The sequence below is a fragment of the Physeter macrocephalus genome, chromosome 19 (assembly GCF_002837175.3).
Source record: "Physeter macrocephalus isolate SW-GA chromosome 19, ASM283717v5, whole genome shotgun sequence".
Taxonomy (NCBI): domain Eukaryota; kingdom Metazoa; phylum Chordata; class Mammalia; order Artiodactyla; family Physeteridae; genus Physeter; species Physeter macrocephalus.
The window spans coordinates 46,879,293-46,899,221 of record NC_041232.1 but is presented as its reverse complement, the minus strand read 5'-3'; the positions used below and the strand labels follow the sequence as shown (position 1 = coordinate 46,899,221).

Genomic DNA, 19,929 nt, shown 5'->3' with positions numbered 1-19,929 from the left:
TCTTCCATGTGTGTAATTGTATATTTTAATGTAGCTATTCATGCTGCAAGTAATTGTATAAATATTTGCTTTGCAGAGCCATTTTATTTACATGCAACGTTTAAAAATTCTCTTTTTTTTACTATTAGGAAACACGTATGAAGAAAAACTTTTTCAGTGCCCATCTGCTCATTTTTTCATCTAATGTAAGAATTCTCTGTTATGACAGTCTGTGCCTTAACAGCCAGATATTCTAAGATAAAAAGAGACACAAAAACATTACCCACAACTTTGGAGACATACCTCCAGATTATTGGACTCTCTCTCTTTTTGATATTGTCACATTTGCCCAGTTGATGACTATTTTAATAATTGTAAAATACAACTCCAAGTTAAAGATGTTCATCATTATAATGAAGATAAAACAATAGAAAATAAAGTTATTTTCTGCAAAGCAATATAGCTAAATTTGAAGTGTTATCAGTGGAGCAAAAACTATTTCTAATAAAAAGGAATTAGCTGTAATTAACTTAAATCACGTTCTATTTCTTGTTTGCCTACACCTCGATGTACTAATGCATGGTGATGTGGTGCCCAATTCATACGATGTTGCCCTGGAATGCTGTTACCTCTCTCTGTTTTCCTCCTCTAGTTTCTTTTCATCATACAGCAGATTTCTGTGCCTTGGCCCAGGTTCATTGTCTTTGCCTCTTGCCTCGCACTTGTACCATTACCCTATCCCTGGAGGATACAGACTGCACCTCGTTCACTTTTTATTCCTCTTGCTCTTCATTTGATGCATTTGCCTCAGATTTCCAACTTGCTTTTAGCTGTCTAAAATTTGACCCGAACTGTCTAAAAATAGTCCTGTCTGCTTTAGACCTCCTTTGAACTTGCAGCCTTCATTTTAAACTTGACCACATAACTACCATCTTCTCTCAACACCACAGCAAATATCTTTGGACTGACAGGCTGCATACCTCTGCTTTAGACCAGTGTTTTTCACATTATGTATCACAACCCATTAGTGAGTTTTCAAGCCAATTTAGTGGGTTGTGAAAACTTTAAAAAATGAAATAGAAGAAAATAGAAATGGTCTGTTTTATTGTTGAAATGTATATATGTGCTGGCTTATGATATAAAATATATTTCTACCTGTGCTGTTGGTCTAAAAAGTTGGAAAATATTGCTTTCAATGGGCACTGTGATTTCAGATTGCCTGCAGATGGCCGATAATCACTTCCCCCTACCCTGCTTCTCACTTCTGCTCTTGGTATATTCTTAGATCTTCCTGACATAACAATTTGTTCCAAATTTAAAATTATCTTTGGGCTCTAACCCATATTTTCATTCATCTTAGATAAATGTACCGTATAAGGTTGTCAGATTTAACAAATACAGGATGCCCAGTTATATTTGAATTTCAGATAAATGATAATTTTTAATATGTTATTCCCAATATCACATGTTTATCTGGAATTCACATTTAATTGTGTGTGCTGCATTTTATCTAGGAACCTTAATACTCTTTAAAAAGCAACCCAAGATATTTCAGACTGGGCTAGGCCACCCCCTTCCCCCTTAACTAAATGAAAAAGACAAGAGGAGCTGATGAATGGGTGTGATGATTGACTATATAGAAAGTACTCAGAGAAGAATGAAGGAAAATAGTAGACAGTGATAGGAGCTGAAAATAGCATGTTGGAGTAGGTGATAACAGTACCAGAGTGCAACAAGACAAGCAATACTTCGGGATTGTTAGGAACCCAACCAAAATGTGAGAATCTGCCACCAGGGGGGCAGTGGCACATTTGGAGCTGAAGTGCAAATCTGGCAGCATCCTAGTTTCAGTATTGGAGATATTGTTAAGGTACAGGAATTCATTTGGTTATTTATCAGATGTTTAGAGGTCAAACAGATACAATTAAACAGGAAGTCTTTCTGAAAGAGTAGTTAGGGTTTGGAAGCAAAAATTGTTGAGGGCCAGAGTAAATGCAAATTTGATTAGGCAGGCCAAATGTCTGGCTTTTTGTTTAATTGATTATTGCTATGAATGCACTTTTTTTTTTTTTTTTTTTTTTTTTTTTTTTTGCGGTACCGGGGCCATGGCTCACGGGCCCAGCCGCTCCGCGGCATGTGGGATCTTCCCGGACCGGGGCACGAACCCGTGTCCCCTGCATCGGCAGGCGGATTCTCAACCACTGCGCCACCAGGGAAGCCCCTATGAATACACTTTTTAACCTAAGAGTATTTATGCTGAGTCCTGATCAAAGCATTTTTCGGAATCTCTTCAAAATTAACCAAACAATTACCAACAGGTGATTCCAATAATTTGATATAGCTGAGTACATTAGTGGTGTAGAACCATATCCCGCAGTATTCAGGGATAATTATAGTGCCTATGCACTTAATAGATATTTGTTCAGTAAATAAATGTTTAGATGAAAAATGTCTTCATCTGTGTAAGACTGTTTCCATGTGCAACTCCCCAGATTAATAAATTCCTCTGTGGAAGTATAATGATGTTCGCTGCTTACCTTTTCTCATTCATGAAATGGGTAAAAGAGAATCCATATAAATATAAGAGAAAACCATTGGCTGGACTTTTCAGTTTTGTAACACATCTATAAAAATATCTGGGCCAAATGTTATAGTGTTTGTAAAGCTTTATATATATATATGATATGTATGTGTGTGTGTGTGTGTGTGTGTGTATATATATATATATATATATATATATATATATGTATTTTTTTTTCCTAATTCCCTCTCTTCAGATGTATTCAAAAATATACAATGTATAAACCAGGTAAAGACAGAGTGGCCCTTGTTGAACTGGAGATAGTGCCCATAAACAAGACTTCCCTTCCTTAGATAGGGGTCTCTCTGGACTATGGTGTCTTTGTGAATCAGGACACTTGAGGTCTTTAATAGCATTTGGATTTATAGGTTCTGTTCAATTACATTTTAATTTTATTAGTTTTAAAAATAAATTTTCTACAGCTTCGTTATCCAGTTATGTACATTGCAGGTGGTTTGTGATAGAATATCACAGTATTAAATATTAAATATCACAATAGCGATAGATAAACAAATTTCATTAGGAGACTATTTCTTTATTCATAATTTCAAGAGTTTCACAAGAGAAAATGTTAAAAATTTGGCCCTGAAGTCAAATTCTTCCATGAGTGTACTGCATGATATTTGGCAAAAAAAAAAAAAAAAAGTTTTAATGTTATTATTCCAGTGAAATAAAGGTGTTATTTCTATTTTCTAAATTTATTTTATAGAGCAAAGGTGGAGAAGGTAATTTTAAAATAGTGTGATTAGACCAACTTTATTTTGCTCTAAAGCTTGGTGTCTGAAATGGAGCACACTATAGACAAAGGCATCAAGCTGTGGAGGAATGTTACTTATAATGAAATTCAGCACTTGCCTGCTACTTTTCCAAATTACTAATATTTAGTAACATTAATTGTGATTTTTCCTTTTGCTAAGACCTTAGGGAACTTAGGACAAAATGGTGTGATTTTGGTTGATAAATCTTTTGATCTTAGCTTTTTCTGTTTTGCTAATGCTCATGATTTACCCATGTCCTGTGATGTCTCTATTTCAGCTCATGTGTTAGGCCAAATCTTAAAGCAACAATAACTTCTCTACTGGTGAATTTCTTTGAACAATTAGAAGTCTTATTCCTTTAGAAATAGTCTACTTACACTCCTTCTGGTATATTCTATTAAAAATGGAAGTCCTCTGCATTTAGTTCCTGGTTGTTACAGTGTTATTGTAAAGCCATTACTTTATTCATTTTTTAAAATTAAATTTTATTGGAGTATAGTTGCTTTACAATGTTGTGTTAATTTCTACTGTACAGCAAAATGAATCAGCCATACAAATACATACATCCCCTCCCTTTTGGATTTTCTTCCCATTCAGGTCACTATACAGTAGGTGTACAGTAGGTACAGTAGGTGGTTCTCATTAGTTATCTATTTTATACATAGTAGTGTATGTATGTCAATCCCAATCTCCCAATTCATCCCACTCCCCTCTTCCCCCTTGGTATCCATACATTTGTTCTCTACATCTGTGTCTCTATTTCTGCTTTGCAAATGGGATCATCTATACCATTTTTCTAGATTCCACATATATGTGTTAATATACGATATTGGTTTTTCTCTTTCTGACTTACTTTACTCTGTATGACAGTCTCTAAGTCTATCTTTTTGAATTATGGTTTTCTCAGGGTATATGCCCAGTAGTGGGATTGCTGGGTCATATGGTAGTTCTATTTTTAGTTTTTTAGGAACCCCCTACTGTTTTCCATAGTGGCTGTATCAATTTACACTCCCACCAGTGGTGCATGAGGGTTCCCTTTTCTCCACACCTTCTCCAGCATTAGACAACCCTCAGATTGGGGAAAATATTTGCAACTGAAGCAACTGCCAAAGGATTACCCTCAGAATGGGAGAAAATATTTGCAAATGAAGCAACTGACAAAGGATTAATTTCCAAAATATACAAGGAGCTCATGCAGCTCAATATCAAAAAAACGAACAACCCAGTCAAAAAATGGGTGGAAGACCTAAATAGACATTTCTCCAAAGAAGACATACAGATGGCCAACAAACACATGAAAGGATGTTCAACATCACTAATCATCAGAGAAATGCAAATCAAAACTACAATGAGGTATCACTTCACACCAGTCAGAATGGCCATCATCAAAGCCATTACTTTAGCAGTCAGTTCTGCTGGAACAGGACAGATAGGCATTTAATTTCCTCCAGGTGGAGCTCTGTATTGTAACTGCACAGTCTGATGTGCTTCTTGTGGAACTCTGTAACCTGAGACAAGGTACAGGGCCCTTGACTGGCCTTGTATTCAAAAGGGTCACCTCAAACCAGTCAGAGCATTTTATACTTACAAAGAATCTCACACCAGGGAACATTATAAACATTTTAGTGTAATTAACCTATGCTGTAAGGTTAATATTCCCTCTTTTTATGGATGAGACAGTCTCTTTCATTTTTATTACTGATGACCAGGAGAGGCTATAAAATATGGTGATTAAAAGTGAATAAAAGATAGGCTCTGAAACCAGATTATCACATGAGTCCTGTCTCTTCTCCTTGTTTGACAAATTATACAACCTCTCTGAAGCTTAGTTTCCTCATCTGTTAAACAGAGATTATAATGGTGATGATAGTAATCTATTCTGGGACTGATGTGAGGATTAAATGATAAAATCCATATAAAATTCTTACTTGGCATAATTATTATTAAGCACTCAATCAATGGGAAACAAACACACGTGTACTCTTTTAGGAAGCATTTCCTTTTGTGTGAAACAGACAAAGCAAGTAATAGTTGTCATACAGTTAATAAGAATCCTAATCTAGAGAATTGTCAATTTTCTACCATTTCAGGAGCCAGAGAATTGCAGGTTTATGGACAAGCTGAGTCAATTTTGAGGGCCTTTCTATTGAAAATGTTCAGAAATTAAACACTTAAAATTAGAGGGGAAGAATGCTTGGGACTGAGGAAGCGGGACAGGACAAACAGTCCTGTTTCAAAATTTTTGTCTGTTATCAATTTTGCTCTTAATTTATAAAACCTAATGGCTCAAGTTAGTGAGATACACTTGCATCATGTAATTGTGACGCACAGTCTGGAAATGTACAGCAAAGGAACAATTTGTTATTAAATTATTTTGGTTAATTAATTTTTAAACTTTTTTCTAATTTTATATTGCTTCATATGTTCAGATCCAAGTAAGAAAGGAGACATTTCTGGAGATAAGACTGTGCTATTCAAAAGTAAATGTAAGAAAAATTTAGGAATTATATATATTATCAAATTTATAAGATGAGATTTGCAAACTAACTTGACTGCGATTGATTTTTTAAATATCAGTTCTTTTGAATAAGTTACAGTTTTACCTTAACCAAGATGTTGAGGGGAAGGTGAGTGGCACTTGAGAACTGCCAGAATTTGGTTTTATAACTGTAGTGTTTAAAAAGGTACTGTTTCTTCTTCCTTCAGAAGACAGGGACATGGCAAGGTAAAAAATGCTCATCCTCCTTTCAACTATAATATTTGCCAGTAAACTTTTCAGAAATATATTCCCATTAGTTTAAAAAATTTTTTTATTTTAACCTACAAGTGCAAGATCAATAGCAGTGCTCCTTATGGGATTTAATCATGATACCCTCTTCAGGTGGATAGGTTTATCATTAGATCACTAATATCATACTATCTTTGCTCTAGATGCTGATTTTGCTTAGTCCATCAAAAGATGCTGCAGTTCAATTATTTTTATGTAGAAGTATTACCATATTATTTAATTGGAGAGGTGATTTCTACTTCTAATTTAGGATGATGATGCAATTTATTACTTCTGCATTACTGATGAATTCCAGTCTTAACAGACTTAGAATGTAATATTTTCATTGAAAACGGTATCAATGTTGTCTAATACACAGTTGAATTAAGGTCTTTAGAAATGATAAGCAATGAAAAAATTGTGTTGTGCTACAGCATTTCCACCCCTCAATCAGAGCTAATTCAAAGTTAAAAAATAGCAACAACAACAAATCTCCAGCCACAACTCAAGTTTAAGGAATATTTAAAATAGATAACCAACAAGGACCTACTGTATAACACAGGGAACTCTGCTCAATATTCTGAAATAACCTAAATGGGAAAAGAATTTGGAAAAGAATAGAAAAAATAAATTAATTTAAAAAACTTAATATGTGTATCATATAGAGCTTTGTAGCTATAATACTTATTATAATAAAAAATAACAGTGATAGCAGAAAAAGAAGAAGTTCCCAAGTCCTGACTTTGGTAACACTTTGATACTTTGGGGTTTTTTTTTTTTAAATACCAAATTTTAAAAAAATCTATTTTGATATCCCTGCTTTCCTTGGACCCTACGCATTTGTCTAATCTGTCTGTTGCATGAACCCACCATGGTCCCTTCAATGTATAGAAACAGACCAGGATTTGAGAGATCCAGGTTCAAGTTCCAGCTCTTTGCTTTGCCCTCTATTGTGTAACAATGGCAATTCATTTAACCTTTTTATACCAGTGGATCCCATTGTCAAAAAATTACTGTAAAATCTATTTTAGCCACTGTCTAAAATAATGGATGCAAACCCCGATGAAAACTATTATATAAATCTAAGAAAACAAGTCTGGATTCATAGAAAATAACATTTCTAAGAAAGAGATGCCTCACAATTATTTACATGATAAATAGTGTGAGATCGTTGGTTTATAAGATTCAATACGGCTATGTTCTAGGCCTTCCTTTGGATGCTTATTTCTGTTACAGGCCATATATGTGGCTTGTCCCATGGCAGTTGTTTTTTGTTCGTTTGTTTTAGTGTTTAATTCAGAAGGAGCAAGACTAATATCCATTCATGTGATGTTTTGTTTCGTATTACTCACAAGATGCAGCATTTCTGTGTTGATAAACCAATTCTAAGGAAATACTCTCTATCTTTCCCAAATACAAAGATATTTCTAAGAATGCATTTTTCAAGTGAATATTATCCTCACTAGTGTTCTAGAAATGTTCTGTACTGTATATTCAAAGTCCGATTTCTGTCTAAGAAACAGAAGTGTTTAGATTTGAAAAGTGGGTCAAGGAAATAGACATTTATGAATGATGATAACATTTTATATCAGTAATTATAGTGTCAGTCGAACGGTGTTTCAAATATCTGAATCAAAATGTTTTGCAATTTCTGTCCCTTCTATATTTTATTTGCACCTGCTTTTACATGTTGTATGAAGAATGTTAGGACTTTGATGAATAGACCGCCTAGAAGAACACGTCCCTGATTTTATCACCATTTATGAACATCTATTTAAAGTTGATTTAGCATTTCAAACACTCACAGAAACAGACCCTTTCATTCCAGCAAGAGCCATAGGAGCATTTAGCTCAGGCCTCAAGTTCAAGAGTCTTCGTGTAGGCTTTCCGTATAATCTTTGAATGGGGTCATGGAAGGATATTGACAGGACCAACCAGAGTATTTCATTATGGGCTTTAATTGTGAAATGCAATTATTCAAATGTACCATAATTTTAGAACTTTTAAAGGACATCTCTTCATTGTTTAAAAATGTTCTGAGAACTTCAGCAGTGAAGGTTGCCCAGGACCCTTAATTTCAAAGAGGCTGGAGAGGAAAGAGCCTAGATAAAGAAAACGGAATCATTTTCCCTCTTCACCTCCATGGCAGGAGAAATATTGTTTCAGAAATGAGTGTGAGACTTGAAGAGCCTGTTCTGAGGGTCTCTTCTCCCTGTGCCTAAGAAGACTCTGAGATCCTTGGGCCCCAATGAACATGAGGTGGGGTAGAAAAGATCTGATGAGAGTGGGGTGTCTCAGCAGGTCTCCCTATAAGTGGGTTCTGAACACCAAGAAAGTACCCCCAAATAAGGGATTTTGTCCACTTATATAACATATAGTGACATACCCAGAATAACACCACAGAGAACAATGTGATATAATACTTACTAAAAAATCTTTTCTAAGATACAAGGTGGGACTTTATATTATTTCATTCACACATGTACACATAGCATATTTATCCACTTATATAACATATTCATGGTCAATACAGGTACCTGTTTTTCAGAGTAAAAGTATAAAGGAAATATAATGTGATTAATGATTCCAAGAAAAAATTGATTTGGAGCTAAGTAGTGCTAGGACAAATAATACAGTTGAGTCAGGTCGATGATAAAGTTCTCTAGAAGGGATTTCTATATAAGTGCTTTATTAGCACTGAGAAAAGGGCAGATTGTGGAGAGCATCAGGACCGTCAAAGCAAATGCAGCATCTCTTTAACTCCACCAGTTGGCTATTTTTTTCAATTGAAGGTTTCTCTTTTATATAAGGAGAGAAAAGCCTTAATAGAAATCCTCTATGAAAATCAATGGAGCATTCTTCTCAAATCCTGTTTGTTAATGAATTTACTGGTCAGCTCTATTAGTTCCCATGGATTATAATTCCATGTAAGTTAAAATATGAAGTATGAGACTGGGCATGAATCAGAGACTTAACTTCTGAATTATTGTAAAAAAGGTTTTCAGAGGGTCAGAAAAAATGATCTCTAATCAGATAAATAAATCAGACTAAAGTGTTAGTTCCCTCTGTAAAAATAGATGAATAGGAATCAAATTTGTGTGTGTGTGTATGTGCGTGTGTGAAGAGACAGAGTGAGAGAGAATGAATGAACATTTATATTGCATTTATGTATTTATTCAAGAGCTAATATAAAATATTTTGATGAAATACTTTCAAATTGCTCTGCTTCTTTTCTCCCACAATTCCTTGTATAGTACAAGGAAGTTTTTTTTTTTAAAAACTGGACAACACCTTAATTTACAAATGATAGTTATATTAAAAATCAGTTTCATATTCCAATACCAGTAGAGTTGACTGTGGATTACCTGTGTATGGATCATCCATGGCAGATTTTTAATTGTATACTTGTTCCTTCTCTTTGACAATCTTACGGCTTCTTTTCACTGAAAGTCAACGAGATAGGCTAAGTGATGTGAATTGATTTTCACATGAAAGTCAGGGAAAAATATGCTTTACAATTTTGGATTTTAATATGTGAGGTTTCCTCGATGCTGTGCTCCAGCAAAAGTTAACCCCATCACCATTAATGGAATTGGTGCAGATTTGTACTCAATTATATGCAAGGTGCATATTTTCCTTCCTTCTACAAGCTTAAAATACATTAACATTCATAACAGCTCTGCATGCACCTGAGGAATCGTCTATGGCAATTATGTCTAATTTACAACTCATTTATTCGTTTTGCTTACCTCATATTTCATGGACCAGTGTCAGTGCCAGTATGGTGGAAAACTAATGCCCTGCATCAGACTTCTTAGCAGCACCATCAGCTTTTATTTAGAGATGTTTAACAATCTGTCAGTTTCACTTTAGAAATCTTTGCTTTCTTGAGAGAAATACCTTGGTTTTTGAAAAGTTAATATTTAAAGAACCACTGACAAGAATATTGATTTCTAACTTGATTTGGATCATGGTTCTGAAAAGAGAAGCTCTGTATAGGGCACTGGAAAAGCTGGCTCTGACAATCAATGTGAACTATTGTGGACATAAATTATGAAAAACTGACATAAAATAACAACTGAAATAGGTGGCCAGAATGCATTCCAAGTGTGTCATTTTCTGTGGAAGGGATGATTCACTGCAGTAAATAGATACATGAGTTCTGTTCAGATTATTTTTTATTTTTCCTTAAAGTACTTTGAAAAGCAATAATGAAGAAATGCTTATTACTGCAAAATCCAAAGTTTATTGTTTCACCTTGGGGCTAAATTTTAAAAAATATATGTAAAATTGGATAAAATTTTAATGGTGCTAGCAATAAGTTTAATTGCCCAAACAATCGTGGGCAAATTTTAATAAGGAAAATTCACTAGATTATCTGTATACTGTGATTATTTTTCCTAAAAGAAATGCAGAAATATAAACAGATCTCCATCCAGATGTGGTTGATTTTTTTCCTCCACATTGCATTATTAGCAATTATTAAGAGACATGCAATCAAGTTGGATAGATATTTCTTGAAATGATGCATGGTATGCAGTGCATGCTTTCATTGTGCTTCCTGCCATTATGGAATAATGCGTCTTATTTGGAAATACAATGATCACTTCTGTTGAACCATGCCCAGTCAGCTTATATAATAACACCTCTATTTTGTGAATCATTTCAGATTTCAGAGAGCTATGCCTTCCTACCAAGAGAAGCGGTGACACGGTTTCTAATGAGCTGCTCAGAGTGCCAGAAAAGAATGCATTTAAACCCAGATGGAACAGATCATAAAGGTAGCCGCAGTGTCAAATAGTGAGATTTCAAGTAATTTTATTCATAATGGCAATTTATATCCCACATTTTTATAAGAATGTGGTAGACAGAAACAGTTTAACAAGTCAGATCGTCTCATGTATTCAAGCAGGAGACAGTGAATGTTGAAGATTCACTACAAAGCACCTCAGTGTCCTTTCTCAGAAGAAAAGCAGTTTTGACTGTAGCAAATAACTTTTTTCTTATAATAATGTTTAATTTTCTTTTATTGTGTGTATTTCATGGTATTTTAGGTATTTTCAGCAAGGAAATTGATGTTCCATCTGTGTTCTTTTAAATCTACCAATTTCTTATTTCTAAAAGTAATGAATAATATGGAGTTCTTTCACTGAAAATTTTTACAGAAAAGTTATAATTTGGCTTTGGCTTTCATTAAAAATTATTTGGATTATTTTCCTAATGTATGAGTTTCTCTCAGAGATTAATCTCAAAGATACATTTAGGCTAGCCTATTCCCTTGTATTGGAGGATGGGTGGAACAGCAAAAAATAAAAAGTAAATTTCCTCTTGCGCTCAAGTAGTCCATGTAGAAAGCAAATGTGGGGACTTCCCTGGTGGTCCAGTGGTTAAGAGTCACTGCAGGGGGCACGGGTTTGATCCCTGGTCAGGGAACTAAGACCCTCATGCCACATGGCACGACCAAAGAAAAAAAAAAGAAAGTATGCAGCAAAGGAGAAAAACACAAAAATACCAATAATTTTGTTTAATCACTCTATTAGTTTCACTCATTGTTATCCAGGATATCAAAAATCTCCCCTTGTAGTTAGAAATAACAGATTTATCCATAGCGCTAGTTTGTCCCAAAACACCTTTGTTGAATCTTACCAGTTATTTATTTTTGCTACAATCCATCTCTAATGCTACCAATCTCCTAAACACTTGGTATCTAGAATCTTATTTCAATTTGAACAAATTGGATCATTCTGAAATTACAGGTAGAATGCAGTATCACTTTCATTACCCATTAAAAATGTTTTATTACAGATAATGGAAAACCTCCCACTTTGGTGACCAGCATGATTGACTACAACATGCCAATTACCATGGCCTATATGAAGCACATGAAACTGCAGCTGCTAAACTCACAGCAAGATGAGGTAAAATGGAAACATCTACACTTATATCACAAGTCAGAATGAAGTTTGATAACCATGACTATCGTGTTAAGCATGACGGCATTTTGAAGATGGTAATTTATTTATTTTTAATGAAAGGAGTGTCACTAGGACTGCACAGATAGAGAAATATGCAGAAATTTCTAGTGCTCAACAGAGATACCCTATCTTACCACTTCTGCCTTAGTGCTGTGTGGGAATTTGCTCATTCCCCAGAAAGATTCATTTTCCTTAGTAGCCCACCATCGAGCTAATAACCTAGGTAAAGTGCTAGAAAGTTCAGGGGAAAGTATTACAAATAAGTCTGTATCTAGGGAAGTTTTAGTACTAAGGCTATTTTACCTGGCAATCAGAAAGTTCAATTTCATAGGTATTTCAAATATAACCATTTCCCCACCATCCAAATCTTGTGTATATTTTAAAGTTGTTTTTCAGTTAATCATTATCCTAAGTATTTGTTGGTCTGCTTCTCTGCATTTTCTACAATTTGTGGTGATTCTTCTTAACTAGAGATTTTTTGATGTTTCAGATTATTTAATTTGAATAGTAAGAGTCTAGCAATGTGCTTGTTGGCGTATATTAGGTACTAAATGCATATTTGTTAAATATTCTTCGCTAAGATATTAATTAACTCACCAGTTTGGTTGAAGTATCTCAAAGGCAGGGACTAAGTTATATATATATACCCTGTGTATATTCCCCAAAACACTTATAACAATATGGGCTTAGTAAATCCTTGTTAACTAGTTAGTAGCCATTAATTAATATACACATTCAGAGTAACTATATTAGGAATAGTTTCTCAGGCTAATACATTCTCTCCTTTTTGAAGTTTCTCTAGAACAGGAAATGTGGTTAAATATTTATTTTTAAATATAGCATTATTTGGTGAGATATTATTAAATTCTTTAACAATTACTTTGTTAACTTTGTTCATAAAACACAAATCAAATTTTTGATTTTCCTCTTTATGTGAGCAGGTTTAATCTCAAAACTATGTTTATAAAATTGTTTTATCTCAAGATTTTATGAAAAGTACACTCTGTAAGAATATCTGTATTAGTGCAGTGACAGTATCAGATTCCATATTATTAGATAGCTGTATATAAATGATTGAATGACTAGTAATAAAATCATTCAAAGACAGGAAAGACAATTAAGAAAATATTACTGTTTATCCATCTCTGAGAATAAAAATATTATGCCCATGAGTCATCACATAATTGAAAATCTTTTTAAAAAACTCATAAACTAGTAGAGCTGTCAAATTATTTCTAGGAAACTCATTTAGGTATTGATCTGTTTATTTCTAGGCCAAAAAGTAAGATCAACTTTGTGCCTACAGTAGAGTCCACATATGCTAAATCCTTCTGGCTTCTAAAAAATCCTAAGTGTTTCACATAAGAGAGACAGATCCTTTTAAATTATAACTGGGTTAGGAAAATAACTCTTATCCTTACATTTCAAAAATGCTAACTTGGGTGTACACTGTCTTAAAACTATTCAGATAAATGATGAGTTAGATTATTTATGAAATTTTGGAAATTGTGATTATTGAAAGAAAGGAAGGTGGTTAAGTAAGATAAGTCATGTTAAAATGGAAATCAAGTAAGATATTCCTTTGTGATAAGTTAAATTTTAATAAATGTTTATTCAGTTACTTCAATCAATATTTATTGAGTACCTTCTCTGTAACTGTCACTCTTATAGGTAATGGAGATAAACAGTGAACAAATTGACAAAATTCTTGCCTTTATTAAGCTTATCTTCTAGTGGTGGTGGGGGAACAGACAATAAAGGAAGTAAATAATGAAAGTATGTATATAGGACGATACTAAATGCTATTCAGAGAGATAAAGAAGGCCAGGAATGGGAATCCCTTTAAAATGACAAAATACGGTATCCAAAGTAAGGGCAATTGACCTTCTTACAAACTGTTGATGAGAGTTTAAACCATAACAAACTTTCTGGGGGAGAGTTTGGCAATAATTATTTTAAAGCTTTAAAAAGTTATTTATATGCTTTGACTAGAAATTTATACTAAGGAATTTGATTCACAAAACAATTTAAGTGTCAGGATGTTTATTGTATTGCTAATAGTGATGGTTGGAAATATCCAACAGTGAGGAATGTTGAATCTGCACTGTCCAACATGGTAGCCACTAGACATACAGGGATATTTAAATTTAATAAAAATTAATTCAAGTTAACTAAAATTAAATTGTCAGTTCTTTAGTCACACTAGCTACATTGATTAGTCATAGTGTGAAGTTTGTATTAACCATTCTGTAGAACAGAGACTGCAGCCTCAATCTTTGTGTCTAGCTCTTCTTAAACATACACACACATAGCCTCACACACATACCTTTTATATATAGACACACATATATATATATACATATATCTCAGATGGTTGTGTGTGTACGTACACACACATACACATACCATGGAAACAGTATTTTACTAGATTACATCTAGTTAGCTCTTTGTAGGGTATATAATAAATGCTTTTATAAAGACTATGTTCATATAGTATCCACAGCTACTTTATAAACACATATTGATCATCTTTACCATTACATTTATTTTTGTATGTGTTCATATAATAAATATGAATCTTATATACTGTAGAATTTGTTACATATTCTATATAACAATATCAAACAGTTTTGTGCTTATTATGGACCTGACGTTGTTTTAATTACTTTAAATATATTATAACCCCTCAATCATTATATAGCCCTATGAGATTGATACTATTATTACTTCCGTTTTATAGGTGAGGAAACTGAGGCACAGAAATGTTAGGTAATTTGCTTAAGGAGACACATCTAATAGGTGGCAGAGTATAAATCTGAATCCAGGCAGTCTGGTTCCAGAGAATGTGCTCTAAAATACTGTGATATTACAGACACTATATAGAGTGTATATAATGGATATCTATATCATCTAGCTATGTGTGTGTATATATGTACATATATGTATATGGTACACATTGATAACATGGATGTGTGCACTGAATTCTGTTATTTTTCTTCTCTTTTGAACATATATATTTAATATTTCAGATGCTTTGGATTTTCTTAGAATTTAGAATTGGAGATAACATAATGTACCAAGAGGGCACGTGGCTGGGAGAAGTCTGTGTGGCTGATTGCCCAGAGGCCTCCCAGGGTGGCATTTCCTCGCTGAATTAATGAAGAGCTAGTGCTACTCAGTAGACCCAGACACAATCAGACCTTAGGTAAGGGAAGAACACCCAAATCACCTGGGCCTGACCTAGGGATCAGAATGCCCATTGGTAGTCTGCTAGAACACTCCTGTACCTTAACCATAGCAACTTCTTTGCTGATACCAAGATGTCATTTATGAAGCCAGGGGGAACTCTTCCTATTCAAAGAAGCTCTTTTCTTAAGTTTGGGGGACATCATAATGAATCCCAGTTCTGGTTTATAATAGTATAATAAATTACTTAACAGCTCTGTGCCTCAATTTCTCAATCTGTACAATTGGGTAAATGCTGGCACCTAACTCACAGGCTGTGATGAAGATGAAGTATGTAAGCAAATATAAATAACAGTGTCTGCAATATACATAGCAGCACTACTGCTACTGGTAATCATTACATTAATGTTAAACTTTCAGATCAAATGTTTACAAATTGAAGTTAAACCTGGTGGTTTCAATTAAACATTTCTGATATTTTACACAGGTTTCTAAGGCCTTCCTGCCTACATAAGCACAGCATTTGTCCCAAAATCAGTTCTCCAAAGCAAAAAAGGAGTTTGCTTCAAGGAAATGACTATAGCAACATAGCACAGATTTGATTTAAGTTAATATTTGACAGATTTTGATGAATTGACCATTTGACAAACTTGCCTTTTGGTAATTTAGCCATTTGCTGATCTGGCTTTTGGTAAATGGATCTTGCACACTTTTACCTTGAACTTTTTGTGGTTGCAATGCCATTTATATTCCCTTGTAAAGAAAGAAAGGTTGTGCTAAGATTAACTTGTTTTCCAGCAAATGTGGACTTTGAATCTAGCCATGTAAGTTTGTCTGTTTTTAGATTCCATTTTGTTTACCAACGAAAAATTTTTAGTTAAGGTTTTTTATTGCAGTGTCCAATTTTTGCTTATAATATTTTATTGTCATTTATTTTAAAAATCAAAACATGTATTTCTTTTTATGCTATGTTTTGTGATTGACCCTTTTGGGAAGTTTTTTACTAATTAAAAAGAATCCATTCTTTCACTATTCAGATAATTCCTCAACTACATCCTTCCTAAATACATTATTTTATGTTTTACATCTTTTACACAGAACATTGAATCTTCACACGTTTTCAAATTGCTTATTTGTTATTTCAAGAATCTATTCATGTGTAACATTTTTACTGAGTTCTGTAAAAGCTTACTAACTGGCTAAACTTTATCTGAATGTATTATATTTTATGATACTTGATGATATTTTAAAACAATTTTCAGGATGAAAGTTCAATAGAAAGTGACGAATTTGATATGAGTGATTCAACACGGATGTCAGCTGTGAACTCTGACCTTAGCTCCAACCTTGAGGAAAGGATGCAAAGTCCCCAGGCTCTTCATGGCCAGCAGGATGGTAAGGCTTTCAAATTGAGCAAACAAACAAATAAACAAAACAAAACATTAACAAAAACCTGGATCAGAATTTGTAAAAACAACTTCTTCTTATTCTTGTGTTAATTTTTTATCTGTTTCCATGGAGACTTTTTTTCTGTGCACTCAGGTTACATTATCCACTTTCATTATCTTTAGATTCAAGTATCAATACTTGGTTTAAAACTGCAAATACTGGTTATAAAATCCAGGCTTGCCCATGTTTTGCTCTCTGAACTTAAAATGAGTTCTATCGATGTAGTTTGGGTTTCTGTGATGTTTTCTGGCTTTGGTTTCTTGGGCCGTTATTCTCCTGACTGAATTAAGAGTTTAAAAATGGTCAAAAGATTAATTTGGATGTTTTAATTTTACTAAAAGACAAAGTTTTTGCCAAAAACAATTGCTATAAAAGGACAGTTTTACCATAGGGATTTTGCTGGGTAAGAAGATTTTTGCTGCGATTTTGAGCTATTTTAGTCAGCTGTAAAGGAAGGGCAGAGCATGATCTTTTATCCCTGGGTCCATTGAAGATTCCTGAGTCATCCCAATCTTCTTGATAGAACAGTTAAGGTAGAGAAAACTGGACATGTAGAGAAAGTAGACTTAGCAGTTAACACTTTAGGTCAAATATATTCAGAGATCTTTTAAAACTATCTTTGTAGATTTTTGTCTTTGTAAATATAAAATTATGTATGCAAGTAAATGTACCTTACTTGGGTAATTGTGGATGAAAATTCAGGGTTACAAATAGAAGGAAGTTGTCCAGTTTTATTCAAAATTAGTTTATTATTCCTGTAATTAGCAAGTTTAAATGAGCTTTCTGGCTGTGTATTTTTGTGCCTACATCTGTTGAGAACAAAAAAAGATCTTTTCTTGCTTTCTCTGACACTTGCTGTTAAAAACTGGTTACAAAAGATTGCTGCATTTCTAGCTGCTGTTTGTGTTCTTATGTTGTCCAATTAGAAATCCCTAATTTTAAGCATACAGAAAGTCTTTAAAAAGGTGAGGGGGCTTTTGTTCCCACTTCAGATGCATCTAAAAGATGTTGGTGTCCTTGTTGGCATGAGTTACGAGGAAGGGGCAGTACATTGATCATCAGTGGTTTTAAAACCATATATTACTCACTACATAGTAAAATAGCTATTGCAATAGAAATGACATTTATCTGGGAAATTTCTAAGAATGTAGTTCTTCTGGTGTGGGTATAAATTACTTTTTTCCTTCTAAAATATTAGTAGATCTTCAGGTTTTAAGTTTTAATGGAAAATGTGTAGCACCAGGATGATGGAATAACTCTCTCTCTCTCTCTATATATATATATGTGTGTATATATATATATATATATATATAAAACTGTGTAACTATATAAAAATAATAACTATATAACTATATAACTAATAACTATATATATATCACTCTATTAATATTTAGCCATGTATTTTGCCTGTTTATACCATCATCTTTTTTCGTCCTTAATTTTGGGGACCATAAATAATAAGAGGATATCTCTCATGACGGAAATTCTTTATTTTCCTTTTTTTTTTTTTTTTTTTTTTGCGGTACGCGGGCCTCTCACTGCTGTGGCCTCTCCCGTTGCGGAGCACAGGCTCCGGATGCACGGGCCCAGCTGCTCCGCGGCATGCGGGATCCTCCCGGACCGGGGCACGAAACCATGTCCCCTGCATTGGCAGGCAGACTCTCAACCACTGCACCACCAGGGAAGCCCTGTTTTCTTGATTGATTTGTCTATGGTGGATCTTTGGCTAGGGGACAGCTGATGTGATATAAATCTATATCAATAAAATGCAATGGAATAATGTCAAATATTACTTCCTCTTAGGAGAAAGCACTTTCTCATCGTACATTGATGTGTGCCTCAAGGATAAGGACTTACCTAGTTGTTCCTTCTCCAACCTAAGCCTAAGCCTTCCCTTACATGTTCAATGACTTCTCTTCACACTTCTCCTTGAGAAGGAAAGTCTAGGAAACACTGCTCAATCGGCTTTCTGAGATTGTGGAAATGTTCTTTATTTGCACTGTCCAGTACCGATAGTCACTAACCATTGTGGCTATTGAGTACTTGACATCTGACTAGTGCATGGAGAGACTAATTTTGATTTTATTTGACCTAATTTTAATTAATGTTAATTTATATTTTGATAGACACGTGTGGCGGGAGGCTACTTTATTGGACAATGTAGTCTAGAGCATTATTTTATTTTGACTTGGCAGTTAAATTCCTTTCTCTGCAGCCTTGGATTAGATATCTCTGAAGTCTTTGGAGAAATTGTAAGAGAAATTCATATTGTAAGAGAAATTCATATTTTAACAGCTGAAACTCCAGTCTAATATTCATAAAATATGAACAATATAAACTTTTGAAGGTTAAATTTAAATGTTCTATTTTCATTAACACTAAGTGATTACTGTTAAGATATTATTGTAAAGAAATTGAAATAGCATATTGTGATTTTTTAGGAATCCTTCCCACTAATTAAAACACAAGTAAGTATAACAATGTGTTATTGGACACATATTTCTATAAAATAGAAAAAAAACTTTTTCAGTGTTCATCTCACTATGGTTATAAAAGATCTGAAATCTATTCAATACCAAGGGAAAGAAAGAATACAAAATATAGATCATTTTGGAAATATAATTATCTTATGCGTATTGGGGAAAGGGAGGAAAAGAATGGAAATATCTTGCCACCAGGCTAGATAATTAGGTAAAGGTGAAGAAGACACAAACCAGAATGATGAACTTGGTAAACAGAAGAATGTGTCAATTGATGTATAATATTCAGCTTCTTTTGCTTCTTTTAACTTTATAATGCTCCCCTAACTCAATGAAAATATGAAGATAGAAAATGCACAGAAACTTTGAATCTTTGCATAGGAAGCATTTTACCCTCATTTAAAAAAATTGAAATCTAATTTACATATAACATCATATTATTTTCAGATATACAACATAACAATTTGAAATTATCACCACAATAATTCTAGTTAACATCCATCACCACATACAGTTACAATTGTTTTTTCTTGTAATGAGAACTTTTAAGATCTACTCTCTAAGTAACTTTCAAATATGCAATACAGTCTTATTAACTCTATGCTGTACAATATAGCCCTAGGACTTATTTCTTTTATAACTGGAAGTTTGTACCTTTTGACCGCCTCACCCATTTTTTTTATTTTTGTAAAATTAAAAAAAAATTTTTTTAACATCTTTATTGGAGTATAATTGCTTTACAATGGTGTGTTAG

At 33.7% G+C, this 19,929-nt stretch overlaps 1 protein-coding gene across 2 annotated transcripts in view; it reads left to right on the top strand.

Annotated features, from left to right (window-relative positions):
* The window catches only part of NOL4 (nucleolar protein 4), a 393,075-nt gene that overhangs the window by 102,914 nt on the left and 270,232 nt on the right, over positions 1 to 19,929 (top strand). For both annotated transcript variants that reach the window (XM_024120911.2, XM_024120909.1), the window contains exons 3-5: positions 10,755 to 10,866; positions 11,891 to 12,003; positions 16,509 to 16,641. In XM_024120911.2, the coding sequence (XP_023976679.1) occupies positions 10,755 to 10,866; positions 11,891 to 12,003; positions 16,509 to 16,641 (358 nt within the window). The remainder of the gene's footprint in view (positions 1 to 10,754; positions 10,867 to 11,890; positions 12,004 to 16,508; positions 16,642 to 19,929) is intronic.